Source organism: Patagioenas fasciata, chromosome 12 (assembly GCF_037038585.1).
Source record: "Patagioenas fasciata isolate bPatFas1 chromosome 12, bPatFas1.hap1, whole genome shotgun sequence".
In the NCBI taxonomy this organism is placed as follows: Eukaryota; Metazoa; Chordata; class Aves; order Columbiformes; family Columbidae; genus Patagioenas; species Patagioenas fasciata.
This window is the reverse complement of record NC_092531.1, coordinates 24,189,897-24,208,279: the sequence shown is the minus strand read 5'-3', so window position 1 is coordinate 24,208,279 and position 18,383 is coordinate 24,189,897. Positions and strand designations below refer to the sequence as shown.

General features: G+C 42.0%; 1 protein-coding gene across 3 annotated transcripts in view; it reads right to left on the bottom strand.

Moving 5' to 3' along the window:
• Positions 1 to 18,383, bottom strand: part of FBN1 (fibrillin 1) — a 145,578-nt gene that overhangs the window by 22,766 nt on the left and 104,429 nt on the right. For all 3 annotated transcript variants that reach the window (XM_065847842.2, XM_071814092.1, XM_065847841.2), the window contains exons 33-44: positions 11,862 to 11,984; positions 11,567 to 11,689; positions 9,456 to 9,581; positions 8,065 to 8,187; positions 7,390 to 7,512; positions 6,641 to 6,805; positions 6,211 to 6,279; positions 5,978 to 6,103; positions 4,539 to 4,661; positions 3,740 to 3,898; positions 2,739 to 2,810; positions 890 to 1,015 (exon numbers count right to left, since the gene is read on the bottom strand). In XM_065847842.2, the coding sequence (XP_065703914.1) occupies positions 890 to 1,015; positions 2,739 to 2,810; positions 3,740 to 3,898; positions 4,539 to 4,661; positions 5,978 to 6,103; positions 6,211 to 6,279; positions 6,641 to 6,805; positions 7,390 to 7,512; positions 8,065 to 8,187; positions 9,456 to 9,581; positions 11,567 to 11,689; positions 11,862 to 11,984 (1,458 nt within the window). The remainder of the gene's footprint in view (positions 1 to 889; positions 1,016 to 2,738; positions 2,811 to 3,739; positions 3,899 to 4,538; positions 4,662 to 5,977; positions 6,104 to 6,210; positions 6,280 to 6,640; positions 6,806 to 7,389; positions 7,513 to 8,064; positions 8,188 to 9,455; positions 9,582 to 11,566; positions 11,690 to 11,861; positions 11,985 to 18,383) is intronic.

Here is an 18,383-nt window from a genome sequence, read left to right as displayed (position 1 = left end):
ACATTTAGGTATCTCCCTACTGCTCCATTTGTAAAATACAATCCTATGTAGCAAATTTCTCTAATGGTTTTCTCAAGGTGTCGGAGGGCCCATGAAAGGCCTGTTGCAACACTTGGGTGGATTCCAGCCTTGGTACTGCAATCAGAATAAGTGAGCTGCTAGGCCAGCATAGATCTCCACTGGAGACTACAAGGATCTCCATTGATCATAACACAGCATCAAAATCCCTGTTGGATATTGGCAGCTTTCAATGTAAACACCGCCACAAAATTTTAGGCAAATTTGAGCAACTTTCCTTACTTAAGCTGCTGCAAAAAGTGAACTTTATTTCCCTAGCAATGTAACTGTGTTTCAGTTAGAAGCAGCAAACAGAAGATGCTTCTCCTCAAAGCTCTCGATGCGTTGTTCGCAGCACCCAGAGCCCACCCCAGAGAGCGGCAGCAATTCCTACTGCTGCCTTCAGCTGCTCCATTAAACTGACTAATACAATGCAAGGCAATGTTTAAAATGGAAAAAATGATCATGCGTTTATATTATTTACAGAAATCTTTGTTCTATTAGAAAAAAATATCTTGGAATTAAAAAAAAAATGGTGCTTATGATCTGACTCAAGACTATTGCTCTTTTCTTGGCTTTACTGTCAAATCTGCAAAACAATGTTTCTTCCCATGACTGCTGACTCATGCTCCTCCAAGGTCTTGGATGTCTGATGGAAAAATCTGGTATTTTCTGTGCAAAATAATTCAAAATGTCTGAATTAACACAGACTCGTTACACTGATATCAGTATTTTCCCTCATTAGGGATGACTTGCAAGTATATCGGATTTCCCAGTGTCTTCATTGCCAGCTGGTGAGACCCCATTTCTCCGAGTGGGATCGGGACTCTACCTTCGCAGATCAGCAGCTTGTCGTTGTAGAAGAAACCCACAGGACACTCGCACCGGAAGCTGCCAACCATGTTTATACAGATCCCGTTTTCACACACGCCAGGAATCTCTCTGCATTCATCAATATCTGCAAGAAGAATTTTTACCAAACACTTGTAAACAACACTTTATGAAAGCTGCTACAGAGTATGTCCTTATGCATCTATCCTTAAGAGAATTGTCAAATGTAGAACGTGAGCATCAGAATGTTCCCAATGGCAATAGACAGCGAATCATTCCAAAGCCTGGAAATGGAGATGTTTCCTATTACCTCAGGTTCTCTTCACTGCAGTGCGGATCTATCCCACCACGCAGAGGGCAGCACGTCCTTCCCACTCCCACCCACAGCCCTGGTGAACACGCGGTGTTCCACTGGAGTTATTGGGGAAAGCCAGGGAGAATGTAACTGACTGTGCTTTAATACAGGAGAGCGTGACTGAACGCAAACACTTGTCAGAATTAGTTTTGCCCTGTGTTGCCCTCGCTAATCTGAAAAGACTTTCATGTTTTTATGTAACAGTTTGAAAGTGCCAATGCCAGGTAACATCTGCAGTGTTGCAAACACTCTACTAATTAGATTAAGCCAGGCAGCCAGGGTTTGCCAGTGCTCTATAGACACCTGGGTTAAGTAACTGGTTTTGGCAGAAAAGAATCCAGCTGCTATTACAACTGTGTGTCTTGTGTATTTGGTCCTTAAGTTACGCATTTTGTGTATTCTGACAACATGAAAGAACTTGGAGACTCCTCCAAAGCCTCTCCATTTAGAAGAACATCGCCACACGTGCTGATGTACACAAGACAGAGGATATGGTGGGAAACTGTCAGCTATCTTCAGTTTCCATCAGATGTTTGTTGGTTTTTCTTTCATTTTGCTGCTGGATCAAACCCTTCATTTCCTACATTGGATTTTGTAACTCTGAATCCTCTGATTATAGAAGGAATGAGTTACACTAGAATTACTACTTCTGTCTACAATCACCTGGAGTAAACATATAGGACTTTAATCCAAACAGAAGAGTAACATCATGCAAGGACTGTATTATGACAGCGTACACAGAGGACTGGGCTAACGCAGGAACTTTGCTTCTAAGAAACGATGTGCCAAATAATAAATTCTGTACATTCCTGTGACTTCTTTAAAGATTACGTTCCTCACTTTACTAGAAATATTTCCATCTAAGTAGCTGAACACTGCATCACAGCAACAGCGCAATGCTAAAGCCCCTGACTATTCCCTATATGCTGCCTCTGCTTGTTACAGTGCACATTATCTGCTTCTTATTTGCATTTTTGTGTGAATAAAAACAAAAGTGAGTCCCATTAGGGATTTACTCAACTCCTTGTCTTAGAATTCCTCATTCTCTCTCTCTTCTTGTTTTGCAATTTGTTACTCATGATTCAAATGTTACACAGAATAACATATGTGAGAAATATTCCAGCGGAGCAGAAAAAAGGATTTTTGTGTCAAACCAATACACGGGGGACTGATGTGAAATGGTAGATTAAACCTCTGCTTTAGTTTGAAGCAAAGACATAACTCCTCTCAGCCCAAATGCTGGTTGGCCTTACTTCCCAGACCTCTTATTCTCGGTATCTGTGCCCTGCTCATGTAGGCCTGATTACAGTTTCTTTGGAGCTTTCTGTTGCCTTGATTACAAGCAGCAATTATCATTGCTGCCAGCTAGGAGGAGCTAGGCAGAAAGCTTGCAGGCTCAGGCTTAAATCGAGGGTTGAACTCCACCACACTGTTCAGTCATTATTCCACCCAGAGGTAGCAAGGAACTCAGTTCAAAACAGAAATTACAACTCACCAACTGGTAATCCTGTATAAATGTCAATGAAGAAGCCAGGTCTTTGACTTCCACAGAGTGTGGAGAATTCATCTGCAACAGGAAAACAAAGGGACAAGTGTAGTATTTGGAATTAATCAACAGTCAAAAATTCATTACACCCTTTGCCCAAGAAAATTATTCTACTCTTTCAGCACGTGCAGGGCACGCAGAGGCGTGCGGACCCTTCCCCAAGCTCACCAGGTGATGTGCTTAGGATGCCCTTGGGTTCTCATTCAAAGGCCACTGAAATTAGCAAATAAAAAGATGTGGAGGGCTTGGGATCACATGCTGCCTTTGCTTCGCATGTTTTCATCTCTGTGCGTTACAGTTTTTGCACGTAATTCCAGATCTGACTTTAGGAACCTTAACTGTAAACTGGAAGTTATTCAAGTAAGTGTCTAGGAAGTTTGTTCTTGAAGCAATGACCTCGAACCAGATTGCGACTTCCTGCGCTCAACTCTGCAGAGTCTTACTCAGCACGGAGAAGTCCTGTATGCCCATACAATTAGCCCAGAAACTCCAACGTTGTACATTTGGCTGCTTGACACAGATCATTGTCAGAGGAGAGCAAGGTACCTCTGTAAACCTATGGCTACCACAAAGGCCCTTTGTGGCAACCAGTAGGCAGGGGCACAGCACAGACCCCATTTGTTGAAGCAATGGCAATAAAACCTTGGTCAGTGTTCAACACTAGATCAACAAGCATTTTCAAACAGAGATACTAACCAATCTAGAGCATGAAGTCTCCCAGAGAGGGAAACTGGCTCAAAGGAGGCATGGTCCAGCAGCACGAACACAAACCACCCCATATCTGCCTTCACTGTGACTAGCGCTGACCACCTCCGCGCCAAAAAGTAACTAATCTCTGCATTTTAGACACACAACAGCAAAGACACAGCATCTCTAACAGTCTTACATCTGCTAATGGCAATTATGATGTTACCAAGGCTTTCAAATAGCTCTGCACTGCAGAAACGTACCAGTGCTTGGGATAGGACACTGTTCACAAGGCTTATTCCACGCACGTCCGATGTTGTAGGAGCAGCAGCACATTTTCTTGGTCATATTAAAGAGCAGCTCGCCATCACAGGTTTGATTGTCGGCATAGTAATTTCTGTAACACAGACTTCTTCTCATATCTATGAAAATGAAGAAAAACCCAGGCCAATGAATTAGCAACCACCTGAAGGGTTTAGCAGATACCTCCTTCAAATATGTACCTTTCAGAGCCCAAGTAGATGATGCAGGACTGTAGAATACTACAGAACAGCTTGTCCCTAGAAGATTACTCTAAAACTAAGAAAAAGTATTTGCAATACAAATATTCAAGAGCAACCAACACGCGCTAAGGCTGATCAGGCTCAAAGGATTTAACATTGGCTTTTTGCCCAACACTGAAAAACATGTGCTTGTTGATGGTTCCCCCGAAGAACTGTACACAGCTTGTGACTTCACTCCGTGACGTCTGAGCAATTTTAGTAGCGTTTCACATGCAGAAGCTTTTAAAGCTGAAGTGGAACTTGGAAGGGATGAACACAGAAAATATCAAATTAAAAGGGAAATTCTGATGGGGTACTGAAAGATCTGTAGCAAAAGTGACCTGTCTTCCTTTAGTTAATAAAAGTATTGAAGGAAGTTTTATCTTTCACTTAGTTAGTTCTTTATAACTAAACTCAGAGAAATTGTGCTCAGTAAAGCCTTGGCCCAAAGCACAAAGATTAAAAAAACCCCACCAAACAAAGAGAAAAACCCCACAACCAAGCCCACAATAACCCATACCCATGCAGTTGTTTCCTCCATTGACTTGCATGTAATCGGGAGGACAGATGCAGGTGTAGTTCCCAACGGTATTGTAACACGTGCCAGGTCCACAAATGCCAGGTGTATCACACTCATTCACATCTAGAAGAGAACAAGGAGGCAGTGAGTGGCCACAGAAGTTTTCTCATTGTGCTTCTGAGAACAAAAGTGTCTCAGTAACACCTAAGGCAGGAAGGTGCTGGCGGAGGAGCTGAAGGGGCTCTGAGCGACGTCGTCGTGAAGGCCACACAGAGAAGGAAGCGGTGGCACGGGTGACCACAGAAAGACCGGCTGTGATGCAGAGATGGGAAGTCTGGTATGTCTAGGCAGCTCAGAGACAGCAATTTGGTTTATACACCTGTTACACAAAAGTATTATTGGAGGATTTCATCCATTCTCGATTCCCAAAGCTGTTCTCGGTTGAGTGCCCATCTCAATAGGATGCTGAACCAGACTGATTGGATGGTTCGGGTCTGTTTGACTGGGGACAGTGAGCAAGTTTCCCAACACAAGATGTTGTGTTTACTTCATCAAGAGGCCTTCATCTTTGTTTAAAAAAATGCAACATAACCCAAATACAACACTGCCCCCAAAACACCCAGTTCCTGAAAGTTCAAAAGTATTTCACTAGCCTTACCATTTTGAAGTATCTTTGACACACCAGTAAGGAAAAATAGAGAGGTAAATTTCCTCTTTACTATTTATTGAGCTACGTAAGCACAATATGGATGAAGCACTTCAGTTCAGCCTTAATTTAGGACTTAAATATTTTGTATTTCTGCAGTGTTTGGCACACCATAGGCGCTATATCAGCATTATTAACAGGTTGGAATGTTGAATACAGCCTGGGCAATGCAAAATGTAAGGACTTGATGGGTTGCTTAAAGTTTGATATCCAGTACAACCCGACAGTTGCATGTAACACGATGAATACGTACTACTGACTGTGCTAGGGGAAGGAAAACGTCTTGTGGTACAAGCAAAGTTTTCAGTTGGACACTGAGATCAACAGGAGCAAAAATAAGTAGAGGCAAAAAGGGATGGACACCCCGCAACCAGCCCAGCAGACTCACAGGGCAAGTCTGCTCTCTATCTGATTGTTTATTCATTTCCCATTACCAACCAATGATTTTTTTATAGCTGGTTAATAAATTATATTTTATTCTAAAGAAAAATAATAGGGTTTTCTGCTTTTGATCAAAATCTGTTCATTAAAACCAAAAATTTCCATATATTTCAACACAGTCAAGAAGGAATTTTCTCTCAATGCAAAACTTCACCTTGTTCCAATTTCCCGCTCTGAAGTTTCACACTGCTTGGTCTGGTTATGTTCCTTTTCAAGGATTAATTCTGCATGTTGATCTACCATCATTGTCCAAGAACAAAAGCAGAAGTCTAGTTAAGTGAAGGCTACGTACCGTCGCACACACGAGTCTCTTCGTTCAAGTAGTACCCTGATGGACACTGACACTGGAAACTACCAAATGTATTAATACACTTTCCTCCTTGGCAAAGTCCAGGCAGCTCTTGACATTCATCAATATCTGTTCAAACAAAAGCACAAAAGTTCATGTTTTTCCATAAAAAACCAGCACTCACAGAAGAGTTTCATAATTTTAGACATGTAAACATAGTAAAATGTAAACGCTACCTTCTAATATAACTGTTATAGGGTTTGGTCGGAATCCTTCCCCTCCAGGGCAAAGAACCTTGTATTCGGCTGAAAACAAAAATAGATTTGTGAAGGTAAAATAGTAGAAACATTTGCAGGACAATTATTTTTGAAAGTTAATCAGATTATTACATGTAATTTAAATGAAAAGTAACAAAGTAACCAGATATAAAGATTAGTTTTACTCTGTAACATCAACTGCTATTTCACATCATAGTGTAGTTTTTTGTGTCAGAGCAAACTTGCTCAGAAGGGATAGTCACATTCCAACGAAATAATCTTTTTGAAAGACAGTAAAGATTTTGGTTAAGACCAGTGGAAACCTGTCCCCTGCATGCACACAACAAAAGGTTACACTGGTATCCAAACACATCGGATCGCTGTGTTTAACCCAGGAAAGCTGACTCACTTGTGTTGACCAGCGGGCAATGCTCGCAGGGAACTCCCCAGGCTTTGCCCAGGGAGCAGCAGCAGGAGGCCTTGGAAACACCCACTCCAATCTCATTGCTGCAGAAGGTGCCACCGTTATCTCCACGCGTTTTAATGTCCAGGTAACAGTTGCCAGATCGTGTGTCTATTTAGAATGCACATAAGAACAAATACATCTTGTAAGAGGCAGAAACACAACGCATCATCTCAGGGTGAGGGATCCCTTTGGGTGGCTCTCATTGCTTGTAGGACAGCCAAAGAAAGTAACTTGGGTTGTCCAGGAGGGCCCCGCTTTTTGCACTTAGATAGGGACACTGATGCCCTGTTCCTTGGCTTTGTTGGACTTGTCACAAAGTAGGGAATTTATTCAGCATGACCAAGGGCAGTTTAGCCAGGCCTTTTCTCACTTTGATTCATATTTTCACCTGCAATTGTACACCCTTCCAGATCCAGAAACCCCTTGCTTTCTCCTCTCCTTGAGGTTAACAAGCACGAAAGTATCTACTAAACATTAGGAACTTCAAATACATTTGAATTTGCCCTCTTAAACAAAGAAAAGCCAAAAAATAGAAGATTACTAAGCAGTTGGAGCTTAATACAAGAGCATTTCCATTGGTCACGAAGCTGCACCCAGCCAAACTTCTCTCAATGCTCTTCAGTCCTAAGCAGTTGTCTTGCAGCCCCCCTGTGCAACTTCACTTGTACAGAGCACGAGGAGCGGTCCCTTACCAACGCATCCAACTCGGGTGGGATTCAGCTCAAAATCAGGAGGGCACTCACAGGTGTAACTACCAGCAGTATTGATACACGTGCCACTAATGCAGGTTGTGGGATCTGCACATTCATTAACATCTGCAAGAAAAGACAGCACATGGTAAGCAAATACTCGAGCACAGGCTGACCACCACAAATCCATTAGTTATGAGATACGGATCTCCAGAAAGCTCTAAATAATGTATACACATTTTAGAAGAACAGTAGTCTGAGATGAATTCAGCGTTTCATGGAGGAGGAGGAAGTGTCTATGAAATAAAACTCACACAAAGTACTAAAAGAATACTTATGGGAAAAATACACAGCAAGGTCATAGCTCAACATCCAGGACTGTGAATGGAAACTACAAAGCACAGCACCCCTCCACCTGGGAGATGCGGACAGACAGAAGGACTATCTCTGCTCTGGTTTTCCCCTTCTCTCTTAAGCCAATGGAATATCCGAGGTTGACAAAGAAGAGGAAAGAGGAGTGTAGAAAAGGCGAGAAGCAGAACCCTGTGTTATACAGTAGGGAAGTCTATATTTGCTTATATCCAGTCTGATTTGTACAGGCTTTTAAAAGAATCTCCTAAGGAGCTGATCGCAACACAACCGAAAGTTCAAAAGCATGTTCTTCAAAATTATCTTTACCTGTGCAGTTACCACCACTTCTGTCCAACTCGTAGCCCACTTCACACTCGCATCGGAAAAGTCCAGGGAGGTTATGACAAGTACCATAGACGCAGATGTTCGGGAGCGAGCACTCATCAATATCTGATAGGAAAAATAGGAGGTTTCTTTATCTTTTTAAGATACAGAGAACTGCAAAAAGGTTCAGAAAAGATGGATTTGGAAGCCAACTGCTCCTGCATACTATGTAAGAGTAGAAAAAATAACATGCAAGATTTATGTTTGGAGCCTAAGGAACCTAATCCATAAACTTTTTTGGGGGCAAAAGGCTCTTTCCACTGGAAGCTATGCCAGGAACCATCTGAGCTTGTTAGTGGGCTAAACTGACACGTAGCAAAATTCAACATGGCAAGAGATAGGCTTTAAAAACTGAAGGTGACTCTGAATCAGCAGTTAGCTGCACCAGCAAAGGGAAGGTTTGTGCCCAAAGGTGAACACGACGTTCATCTTCAGGTTTCTGCATTTGACAGATCTCAAGTTTGGCAAGTGGAGTTCACTTTTTATGCCTTTTGTCCAAATCATTCCGTCCGATTCAGTATTTACTGAAAGCCGTATGCACTGCGCGAAGAACAACCAATTTGATACAATTTAAAAGTGTCTGTTTACAAAGGACCTTAAAATACTGCTTGCAGTGTACACATCTGAGACACCGAGGAAAGTCTGTTGTAGCAACAGGAGCCAGGCTCTACATGTAAGCTATTTAAAGTTAGTTAAAAGATTTGAAAGTAAATTGTTTCATGAAACATTACGAAACCTAATATTGTTTTAGTTTACAGAAAAATTCACTCTCAGATTATTTCTCTTGGTAGATCAGTAAAAAAAATACACAGAACACTTCTCAGGGGAAAAAATCTATTTATAGTATTGTCCTTATGAACTCCATCACATACCAGTTACTATGAGTTATTACTATGTCAGATGATACGGCCGCTTCTTTTTGACCGAACTCATCAGCGTTACATTAACTGAGGATTTCAAATGTATTAGCTACCAAATCAGTGTTTTTCAGCTTCATATACACAAAAGCAAAGTAATTTTTTCTGTTTAGCTATTATGAATAAAATGAAGAACTGGGTACAAACTGACCCAGATGAAACAGCAGCTGAAAGTGCCACTTGGGTCACCAATAAGACCCACAATAAATACGTCATAAGCTCCAAAAAACTATTCTATGTAGCACAGGTAGATAAACACCAAGAGGCCCATAATGCGTAAAGTGAAAAAAAGGCAACTATTGGCCATCTTCACGCAGTTCTCAATACAACCAACTGCAACCCAGTCTAACATTTTTCAGACAGAAAATTGTTGAGGCAGAATTTGCTGAGTGCTGTTTAAAGCTTACGGAGAATTACCTTCACATGCTTTCCCGTCTGGACTTGGCAAGAATCCCATATCACATTCACAGCGATACCCTCCAGGGGCATTGAGGCACTGCCCGTTTTCACAGAGATTCACGTTTTCTGAGCATTCATCGAGATCTGTAAAAGGAAGAGAAATTGCAGGTTTGCAGTAAACATGGTTTTCTCACTAACATTTGTTTCAGCTGAAGCATGCAGTGTTCTAAGGATTTTAATCATTTTATTAGCCCTGGACACTTGCTGAATAAACTGCAATCTAGTTATGTGCAGAGGCTATTATATATAACAGCTCAGTGTATTTCCTACATGTTGAAAATACAGCTTCTAATCAAAAGGGAAGTCAGAAAAAGGTACGGACTCCTCAAGTAACTACAGTTAATAACCACTGGATGCAGTACACAGGGTCAAATTTAGACTCAGAATGAGCACGTGAATTTTATTATAGTTATTGTTTCTATTACAGCAAAGCCTAGAGGCAGCAATTGAAAAAAGAGGTTTACTGTGCAATGAGCAAACATCTGGTAATAGGCAGACTCCAGCCAAACATACGAAACGCTGGCAAAAAGTGGCACTGAGGTGAAAATATTAATAGATTGATCATCACTAAACTGCAGGTTAACAGCTGATGAGAAAAACAGCCTTGCTACTGGACTACGCTGCCCTGCAGAGAGATTGTGGCCCTTATTCTCCAGCTGAAGTATTCTATGTCACAAAAACACCCTCCTTCTTGCAACAGAGCCTGGCTGGCAGCGGGAGCTTGTGAAAGCCCACGGCTGGCAAATCAAAGGCAGCACCCACCAGAGTGAGCGCTGCACGCTTTGGCAGAGGGCTTACAGAGGACTTGCACACCCTAGTTTGAGTCCCAGCCACCTCCTGAATAATAAAGTATCAAAATTGAAAAAAAACCCCAAAATTCTACCAAATGCAGAAACTCCCTAAGTGCTCCATTTGAAAAATGTAGTTTACAGACTCCTGGAAATCACCATATGGGAAATTAAGAAAAAGCACTGTGTTATGAAGGCCACTAAGGAAGCTGAATCAAATTCAAGAGTAAATTATATGGAGAGAATTAAACAGAATCCCAGGGTCCATTTATAATTTGGAATGATTCAAATTCAGCCTTAAAGCTGCTGAGCCAAATTCTTGATGCCATAAAAACCTGCTGGAGTTGATGGAGTGCTGTTGATTCGCACCAGCTGTCTATCACACGCCTTTATTCCCAACAGGGTCACCCCCTCCATGCAGCATCACCAGCAACACTGAAACCCTCAGTGTAATGGCAGGGCTCCTGGTGACTAAGCTTACATGAGCTAATGTGTTCTCCAAAGCACAAGACTGAAGTGTGGGTGGGAAACATCTCTCTAGCAGTGTTTTATAATCACATTTACAGTTTATAAAATGAGGTTTCAGAAGCAGCTACTTCCATCATTCCACATGTCAGCACTGCGTCCCAACAGCATCTCGCGGGATGATGCAGGGAAGGGGGCAGACAGCATCCACTCACTTGTGGAAAGAACAAAAGTTTTTAGCCAATTTTATGAAGCAATTTTAATGCATGTGCCCCATCATTTAAATACCAAGGTGGGCAGCCAATGGACTGGTTTACTAACCAGACAAGCTATCTGATCAAGCATTTTTTTGATAACTTTGCCACTCACTCCAATGAACAAGAAAAGCTCAATGAAAAGTCGCGTTTTTTTGAAGTGAAAAAAGTGATTGCTTTAGACTAAGCATAATACACAGTATTGCTTTCAAGTTATGGCAACTTAGGTGAAGTAGAAGGCAATGGAAGATGACATAATAGAGGATAATCTCAAATGTTTAAAAGCTGGTTTTGTGTATTGAATCGTAGATGTAGACATGAACACCTCATGAATACATTTAACTTTCCATTTGGCTATAGCTTTATTCAGCACAACTGTAGATAAGGGTAGCAGCAAACGATCATTAAAGCTTAAAGAACATTTTAAAAATAAGTACCAAGGCCTCATATTTGTTCTGAAACTGTTTGTTTTATTTTCAGGGAATACTGTTTAACTTAATTGTCTTGATTTGCAACTTAGGTTGTAAAGGACCACAGGAGGTCGTCCAGCACTGTCGCTCACCTGTACAAGTGAAGCCATCCCCAGTATAACCTTCTTTACACAGGCAGCGGTAAGAGCCCATCGTGTTCTTGCAGTCAGCATGTGGGCTACACTTGTGGGTTCCATTGGAGCACTCATCCAGATCTTTAAAATAAGAAAAAAAGAGAAAAAAATAGTTAAAAACCCACACCATGAATATAAATAGTGTATGGTGCACAGAAGCTCTATTTTAAATAATCTTCCACAATAAAACCCACACATATGACCCAGATTTGGTCTGATTTTACAAATAAACTGAAATGCATATGACCCTCACCTGTGCACTTGATACCATCTCCAATCCAGCCAGTTCTGCAGCTACATTTGAAACTGCCCGCTGTGTTGATACACTCGGCGTGTCTGTCGCAGTTATGGGCTCCAATCTCACACTCATTGATATCTGTAAAAACACAGAGATGTTTGAAGAGCTCATGGATCAAACTTTTTCATACTCAGACAAGCGATACTGGAATTTCTCAAGAAAGACAACGTGAACATGAAAGCAAACCCACATTTCTTTACAAAGTGACATTTAAAAATGAAGCAGAAGAGAAGTAAAATCACGACAAAGGAAAGCAAAGAAGCATGTAGCGTATTTCAAACGTGCTGCCTTACCATCTCTTTTCCTGATAGGCACATAAAGCTGTGCTTCTGCAGTTCACCCCAGAGTTTTGCCTTCTTTTTCTAACTGTTGCACTCAGAAAGAACGCAGGCCCACGGCCTTTGGGGAGAACAGGACTAGCACCTACAGAGACTACGACTGCAGGTGTTCAGCATCCGGGGATGTATGTTCATCAAGCAGCTTTACAACAGGTTGTGGGTCAAATTTGATGACTGAGAGCTGGTATGAAGACCTGTGCGACCTGTGCTACCCTGACAACGGGTTCTGCTTTGCCAGAGACTGCGTGGGAGGTGGAGGATGAGCTGTATCTCTGTATCTAACGTGACAGCTGATGGACACAAAGGTTACCAAGCACGCAGTTTAGTAAGAACTCAGGAAACCTAAGGCAGTGGAAAAAAGTCAGCATCCTTGGAGACACCAAGCAGCAAGTCATCCAATCTTCAACATACGCATTTATGCCAGCACATTCTATTTCAGTACTTGCTATTTTCACCTTATTTTCATTCTTGGGCATTCTCTGGCAATGTCAAAATATATAGACAGAAATAAAACGAACCAACTCCATTCTTCCTTGTCATAAAACAAAATTAATGCCCCACGTAAGTCCTTGGAGAATGTATAAACTCACCGGCAAAGTTTTCAGAAATTACTACTGGTAACTAAAACAAAACTGGCAGGAATTTTCTTACACATCTGCGCTATGGATTTTATAGTGCTTTGTGTAACCAAGCTCGCTCTAACTGTGTTTTGCTTCCATGTAGGATGTAAACTATCTAGAATTCAAATCAAGCTATTTAATATTTATATCGACTTGTTCAGCCCTCACAGGTGCCTTTGCTGTTGTGGTAACCAAATAACTTCATTCTGTACAATAGCGGACGGGAGGGGAAAAGAGCTCACAAACCCTGTATGATTCCACACACAGAAACTCAGCTCGGACCCCTCTCAAGAAAAAGCATCAACCTTTGGGGTTCTCAGCCCCAAACCAGACCTCAGTTTCCCAACCATTGTCTCTAAAACCAATGAGCTTTTTAAAAAGGGCAAGAGAGTGGAGCCATTGGGGAAAGTGTCCACGTACCATCTTAATCGTTTTCTTCATAGCCCGTTCTTAGGTTTTTCTCTTCTCTTCTTTCGACAAAGGGCTCTGTGTCCTTTCTCCATGCCCTGTACATGTGTTTTGCCTTTTCACAAAGGCTACATGTAAGTCTGAGAAGCAGACAACTTCTGTTTGTCACCCTACAAGTAAATACTCAAGAACAGAAATACCCCTTATTGGTTTGGGGGTTTGTTGGTTGGTGGTTTGGTTGGTTGGGGGGGGTGTTTTGTTGTTGTTGTTGTTGGGTTTGTTCCTGTTTTCTTTAAGTCTGTGTAGTGGAACTGCATCCAATCTGACTGCTCTGGGTTTCTCTCTAAACGAGGCATTGTTCTGAATCAAAACCCCAGACACGAGTATTCCCATAATCTGAATGCTAAAGTCAAGATATAGATCTAAATCTAGCAGCTGGAGCTGGAATCTAATATTAATGAACGCTGACTGTACCAACAAGCCTGAAAACATGCAAATGGGGACACTTACTTTTTAAAACTGAAAAAAATAAGGGTCAGGAGCAGATAATCTCAAAGGATATTTGTCTTTAGCATGTGCAAAAACTCATCTAGAGATAACATCACCCTAAACAGGAAACTGGTGTCTGTCAAATATCTTAAGGGTGGTCAGAAAAAACAACTCATTTTGGCTTGGACGGAAGGGAAAGACTCGGAGGAATTTGGAGAGGTCAGCTACAGTATACATTGACATAAAAAAACTCAGGCAAACACTCTATATTTTAACCTTTACATGATTTTAAAATCCAAACTGTTAAACCATTGCTAACATTAAGATTGCGCTGTATTTGATTATTTGGTACTTTAAAACACACAAAGAAATAACATGCTTCCTTATACCCTGCCGAGCACAGCAAAACAACACAAGAAACATCATCGCTGGAGATGCTTCTGCCAAGGTTTTTTTTAAACCACCAGCAAACACAAACAGAAACTTGCATGCAACAGCTACACTGCAATGAAGTCATGCTCAGGCTCAAATTTAAGGCAATCTAAAGCAAATTTTCAGCTCGACATAAAGTGGTTGTGGACTCCACCCCGTGTCGCACTGACCCGCTGACACTTTGCGCCCGAGAGCTCGCGTTGGCATCTCTCAGCAGCTCCGCGACACTGGACACTTGCTCCTCCATCACCTGTTTGACACACACACACTGAAGCCTGGAATCCCCAGGGCTGAAAGTTGGGAGCACAGATCTGTACCCAAATGCAGGTATTGATAACGGGATCAACCTTCTGAGAGATCATCCACTGAAATGCCATTCCACTCGCTTTGAACAAAATCCCCAAATCCTTTTGAGCTTTTTTTACAGGAAAAACATTCAATAGATTTCAATGCTTTTTGCTAGGGTAAAGATCAAATAGGGAATGCAAAATATCTTTTCTCCCATCTACCTTAACAGGGACACTGCAGAGCTTATTTCATTGACGTATGGAAAGGTTTTCAGACACTTAAATGAAAGCTGATTGAGGCGTATAAAATACCATCACTGGCTTCATCACACATTTTACTTATTTTCAAAGCTATCTGCGTTTAACTCATGTTGGTTTGCTATAATCCCTATTCTCTTCTTTCATTGCGCAGCTGAGTCATAAGCCTGAATTTATTGCATCGCAATTATTTCCAAGGCAAAAGAGATCTCAGACCAAACACGGTCCTGTGTAAATGGGGCAGTGAAATCAATGGAATTTATGCCTGCTTATACTGGAGCTTAATCTGGATTTATGTTGCCATAAGTATTGAATTATGGCTTCACAGAACGAAACAAAAAGGAGAAGTTGAGCTCTGTAGGGGAAAAATTAACTCAATATAAATAATAAGAGCAAGATTTCAGATTGTGCTGTCTGCATGGCAGTACAAACAGTACTACAGCCTTCAAATACTCCAGCTATTTTCATATAATTGTTTGAAGAGAAAGGCATTACTCAGGCTGAGTAAAGGTGTCGTGACCCGAAGAGCACACAGGAGGACACTGCTCAAGTCGGGGTTTCACACAACGATGTCCCATTCCCACTGACTTCAGGGGGATTTTCACTGAAGAGTAAAGGGGTGAGTCACTGATTTATATCGACCTTCTCCTCCTGCCTCCAGTACGAGGCCGTGACAAGCCAAGGAAAATAACGACATTCCAATCCGAGACTGACACTGCATCCTCAGCCAGTCCCACTGCGCCCCAGTCCTGCTCCACACATGTTCTCAGCTTCGTAATTGCACAACTCCCATTAATACTAAGGGAGTTGTCTGCCTACAACAGATGAGAATACGCATGATAAATAATATGCAGATCTGACATCATAACAATCCCGAGTACTCTCGGGAAAAAAACTGTCAGTCACCCCGCTTTGTTGGCTCCTTCAGTTCTCTTCTCTGCACAAATATTTTTTCTCTCAAGCCTTTGGCAATTAATAAAGCGTCTCTCCCATTAATCACAGAGGCACAAATGTTTAGGGCTGTGGATGCGCAGCAAAAATACGCGTCATATTTACCTGTTGTGTTGGTGCTATGCTTACAATGTGGCAACCAAAGGAAAGAAATGACTAGCCAGTATGTGCACAGCGCATCTCTGTGCAGTCTGGATCATTAAACTCGGTCAGAGAGGAGCATGGGGATAAGTCACTGTATTCTCACCTATACTCTGGAAACACCCAAGTCATTCCCCTGCGTCTGAACAGAATGAGAGGAAACAATAACCACGAAAACTCACACATTCATCACAGGACGTGAAGTGAAATCCTCAAGGCACTCTGTGTGCCATTCACGTTTTCTGTTAGGTTTCATCGTGGTTTCAATAGTCCATAAGGATTCTTAGCAAAGTGTGAATTTAATTCAGTCTCCACCTATAAGTCAATACTGTTTGTCAGAAATTATGCAAATCCCTTAAGCATTTTCTGGCGTTTTAATTGTTTTGGCGCTCTCTGCATATCTGTGCATTTTATCACATTGACGTTTCACTGGTATTTCAAGCTTGGGCCCGATTCCCACAGGGTCAGTCGTCTGGTGGAAGTCAGAAGGCATCTCCTCCTGGGTCACTGCCCATGCCACCAGGCAGGTAACAGGGAATGCTTTTCAGGGGCAGAGGACTGAATTTCAACTTAGCACTCACACAAGCAGAAAAATATATGGAAAAATTCCCCTCTTCTGATCTCTATACCTGTAAGATTGTTTTCTCTTCTGTAATCACTATTGGATTTTATGGAGCACTCTGCACCTTTGGAGTTCCACATGGGGCAGTTTGGTTCTTGCCTGTTATGCATCCTTACATCATCAGCCTGGGGCGCAGCATATTATTGCTGGACAGATGCCTACTCCCAGTATACTCCTTCTGTAATATCCCCATTTGGTGGCCAGCATCTTAATAGTATTATCTTCTGGTATTTGGTCTGACACAGCCAGCTCCCAGATTCATAAGGGGAAATGTATTTGTTTCAATGATACCAGAACTCTCTTTTGCCATCAAAACTGAACCACAATGTATTATTAATGGCCAGGGGCCAAAGGCAGGGAAGAGAGGCATGCACGCTGTACAAGTCACAAAACGCTATGGACCTATTTCTGAGTACAAATGACAGGGCTCACCTCTTCTTTTCAGCATATCAGGCACCCTTCTCTTTATAACTGTTATTGTCAGCCATGCAGGTATGCAGAATGCACTCTATCCACTAGCATCGTCATTACCGGGTGATAGCAAGTAATGCTCAAGAGCAGCTCTCTAACCTCACACCCCACACCAAGGCTGAACATCATCAAACTTCTCCAAACAGCACCAGCATGGCGCTGGCAGGCAGCCTGGTCTCAGCCCTCCAGCTCCCCGAGCCTGCTGTGGAGAAGCCCAGCACACCTAGTTGTGATCTGATGACCGTCTCAGGCCATTTGAGCCCCCAGGTTCACCTCATTCAGCTTGACCTTGTGAACAGTGCCCTACGCCTGTGCGAGCACAGCTCTACCAGGAGCCAACAGGAGGTCCTGTCCTCACAGCCCCAGCTGGCAAGGATGGATGGAAGAGAGTCAGAGAAGAACTTGTTCCTCTCTGAAAATATCAGAGCAAGTAAATCTATGGCTCTACATCAACAGTGAAATATTGCAAATTTACAGGCAATGCTCCAGCGTGGTGATGTATCACGAAATACAAATGCAAGTGCCAATAGAGGATTTCGTCTCTGCACAAGTACATGTATACTTTATTGACAGAAAATGCTGAGACAAGATATCTGTCATAAAGCTAGGCAAGCTGGAACTGGGACAGGGCAAAATCTGCAATCTTCTCTCTAGTGGCTACATACCATTGCCTGCCTAGAAGAATCTAAAATGAACTGCTCTGTCTTGCCACAATTTGCCTTGTGAATTGAAATTAAACCATTCATTGCAGTCTGCCTAGGAAACCTGCATCTATAATATATATTTTTCCTTTTTTTTTAAATTATATTTTTGCTACTAAACTCTGTCCACATTCTTACTGAGAACCAAGGAGAGGGGGAACTAACATCTGTGTGGGATGGGAATGTAAGTCAGTGGGTGGATTCCGAATACCGTTAAGTGATTAGAGAAAAAAAACATGTTTATTTGTTAAAATGGAAACAATCAGTAATGACAAGGGAACTGAAATATTTAGACAAATTTTAATGGAACCCAGAGGACGTTATTTAGTTGTTCTCATGAAACAGAGAACCTCCCATTCAAAGCATTGTACACATTTTTCTAATTTTTTTGCATGGGAGTTCCTAAAAACTGTAGATGCCTTTGATCTGTCTCTAAGACAAGAACTGAATCCTGGGCTGAAGGTGCTATTGGCAAGGTCCCTCCCGAAGAAGCCCTGATGGATGCTCTCATGGTCTAGAGTACCTGAGCCTGGCAACTTCAACTCTCCTCTAACCCTGTGCAAACATGAGGTGGGAAATCCAAAGGTTTCCACCAGTAAATCAGACTTTTTCCAAACCAGAACGTGAGAATCTGCACGCTGTGGTCACAACGGGGCAGGTATTCACCCAGTTTCTTCAGCATTAAACCAACCTAGAAAGCTCCTGCTCTGCTTCCTCCCTTTTCTTATTTGAATCTTGAGTGCCATCCCATCTCAGCTG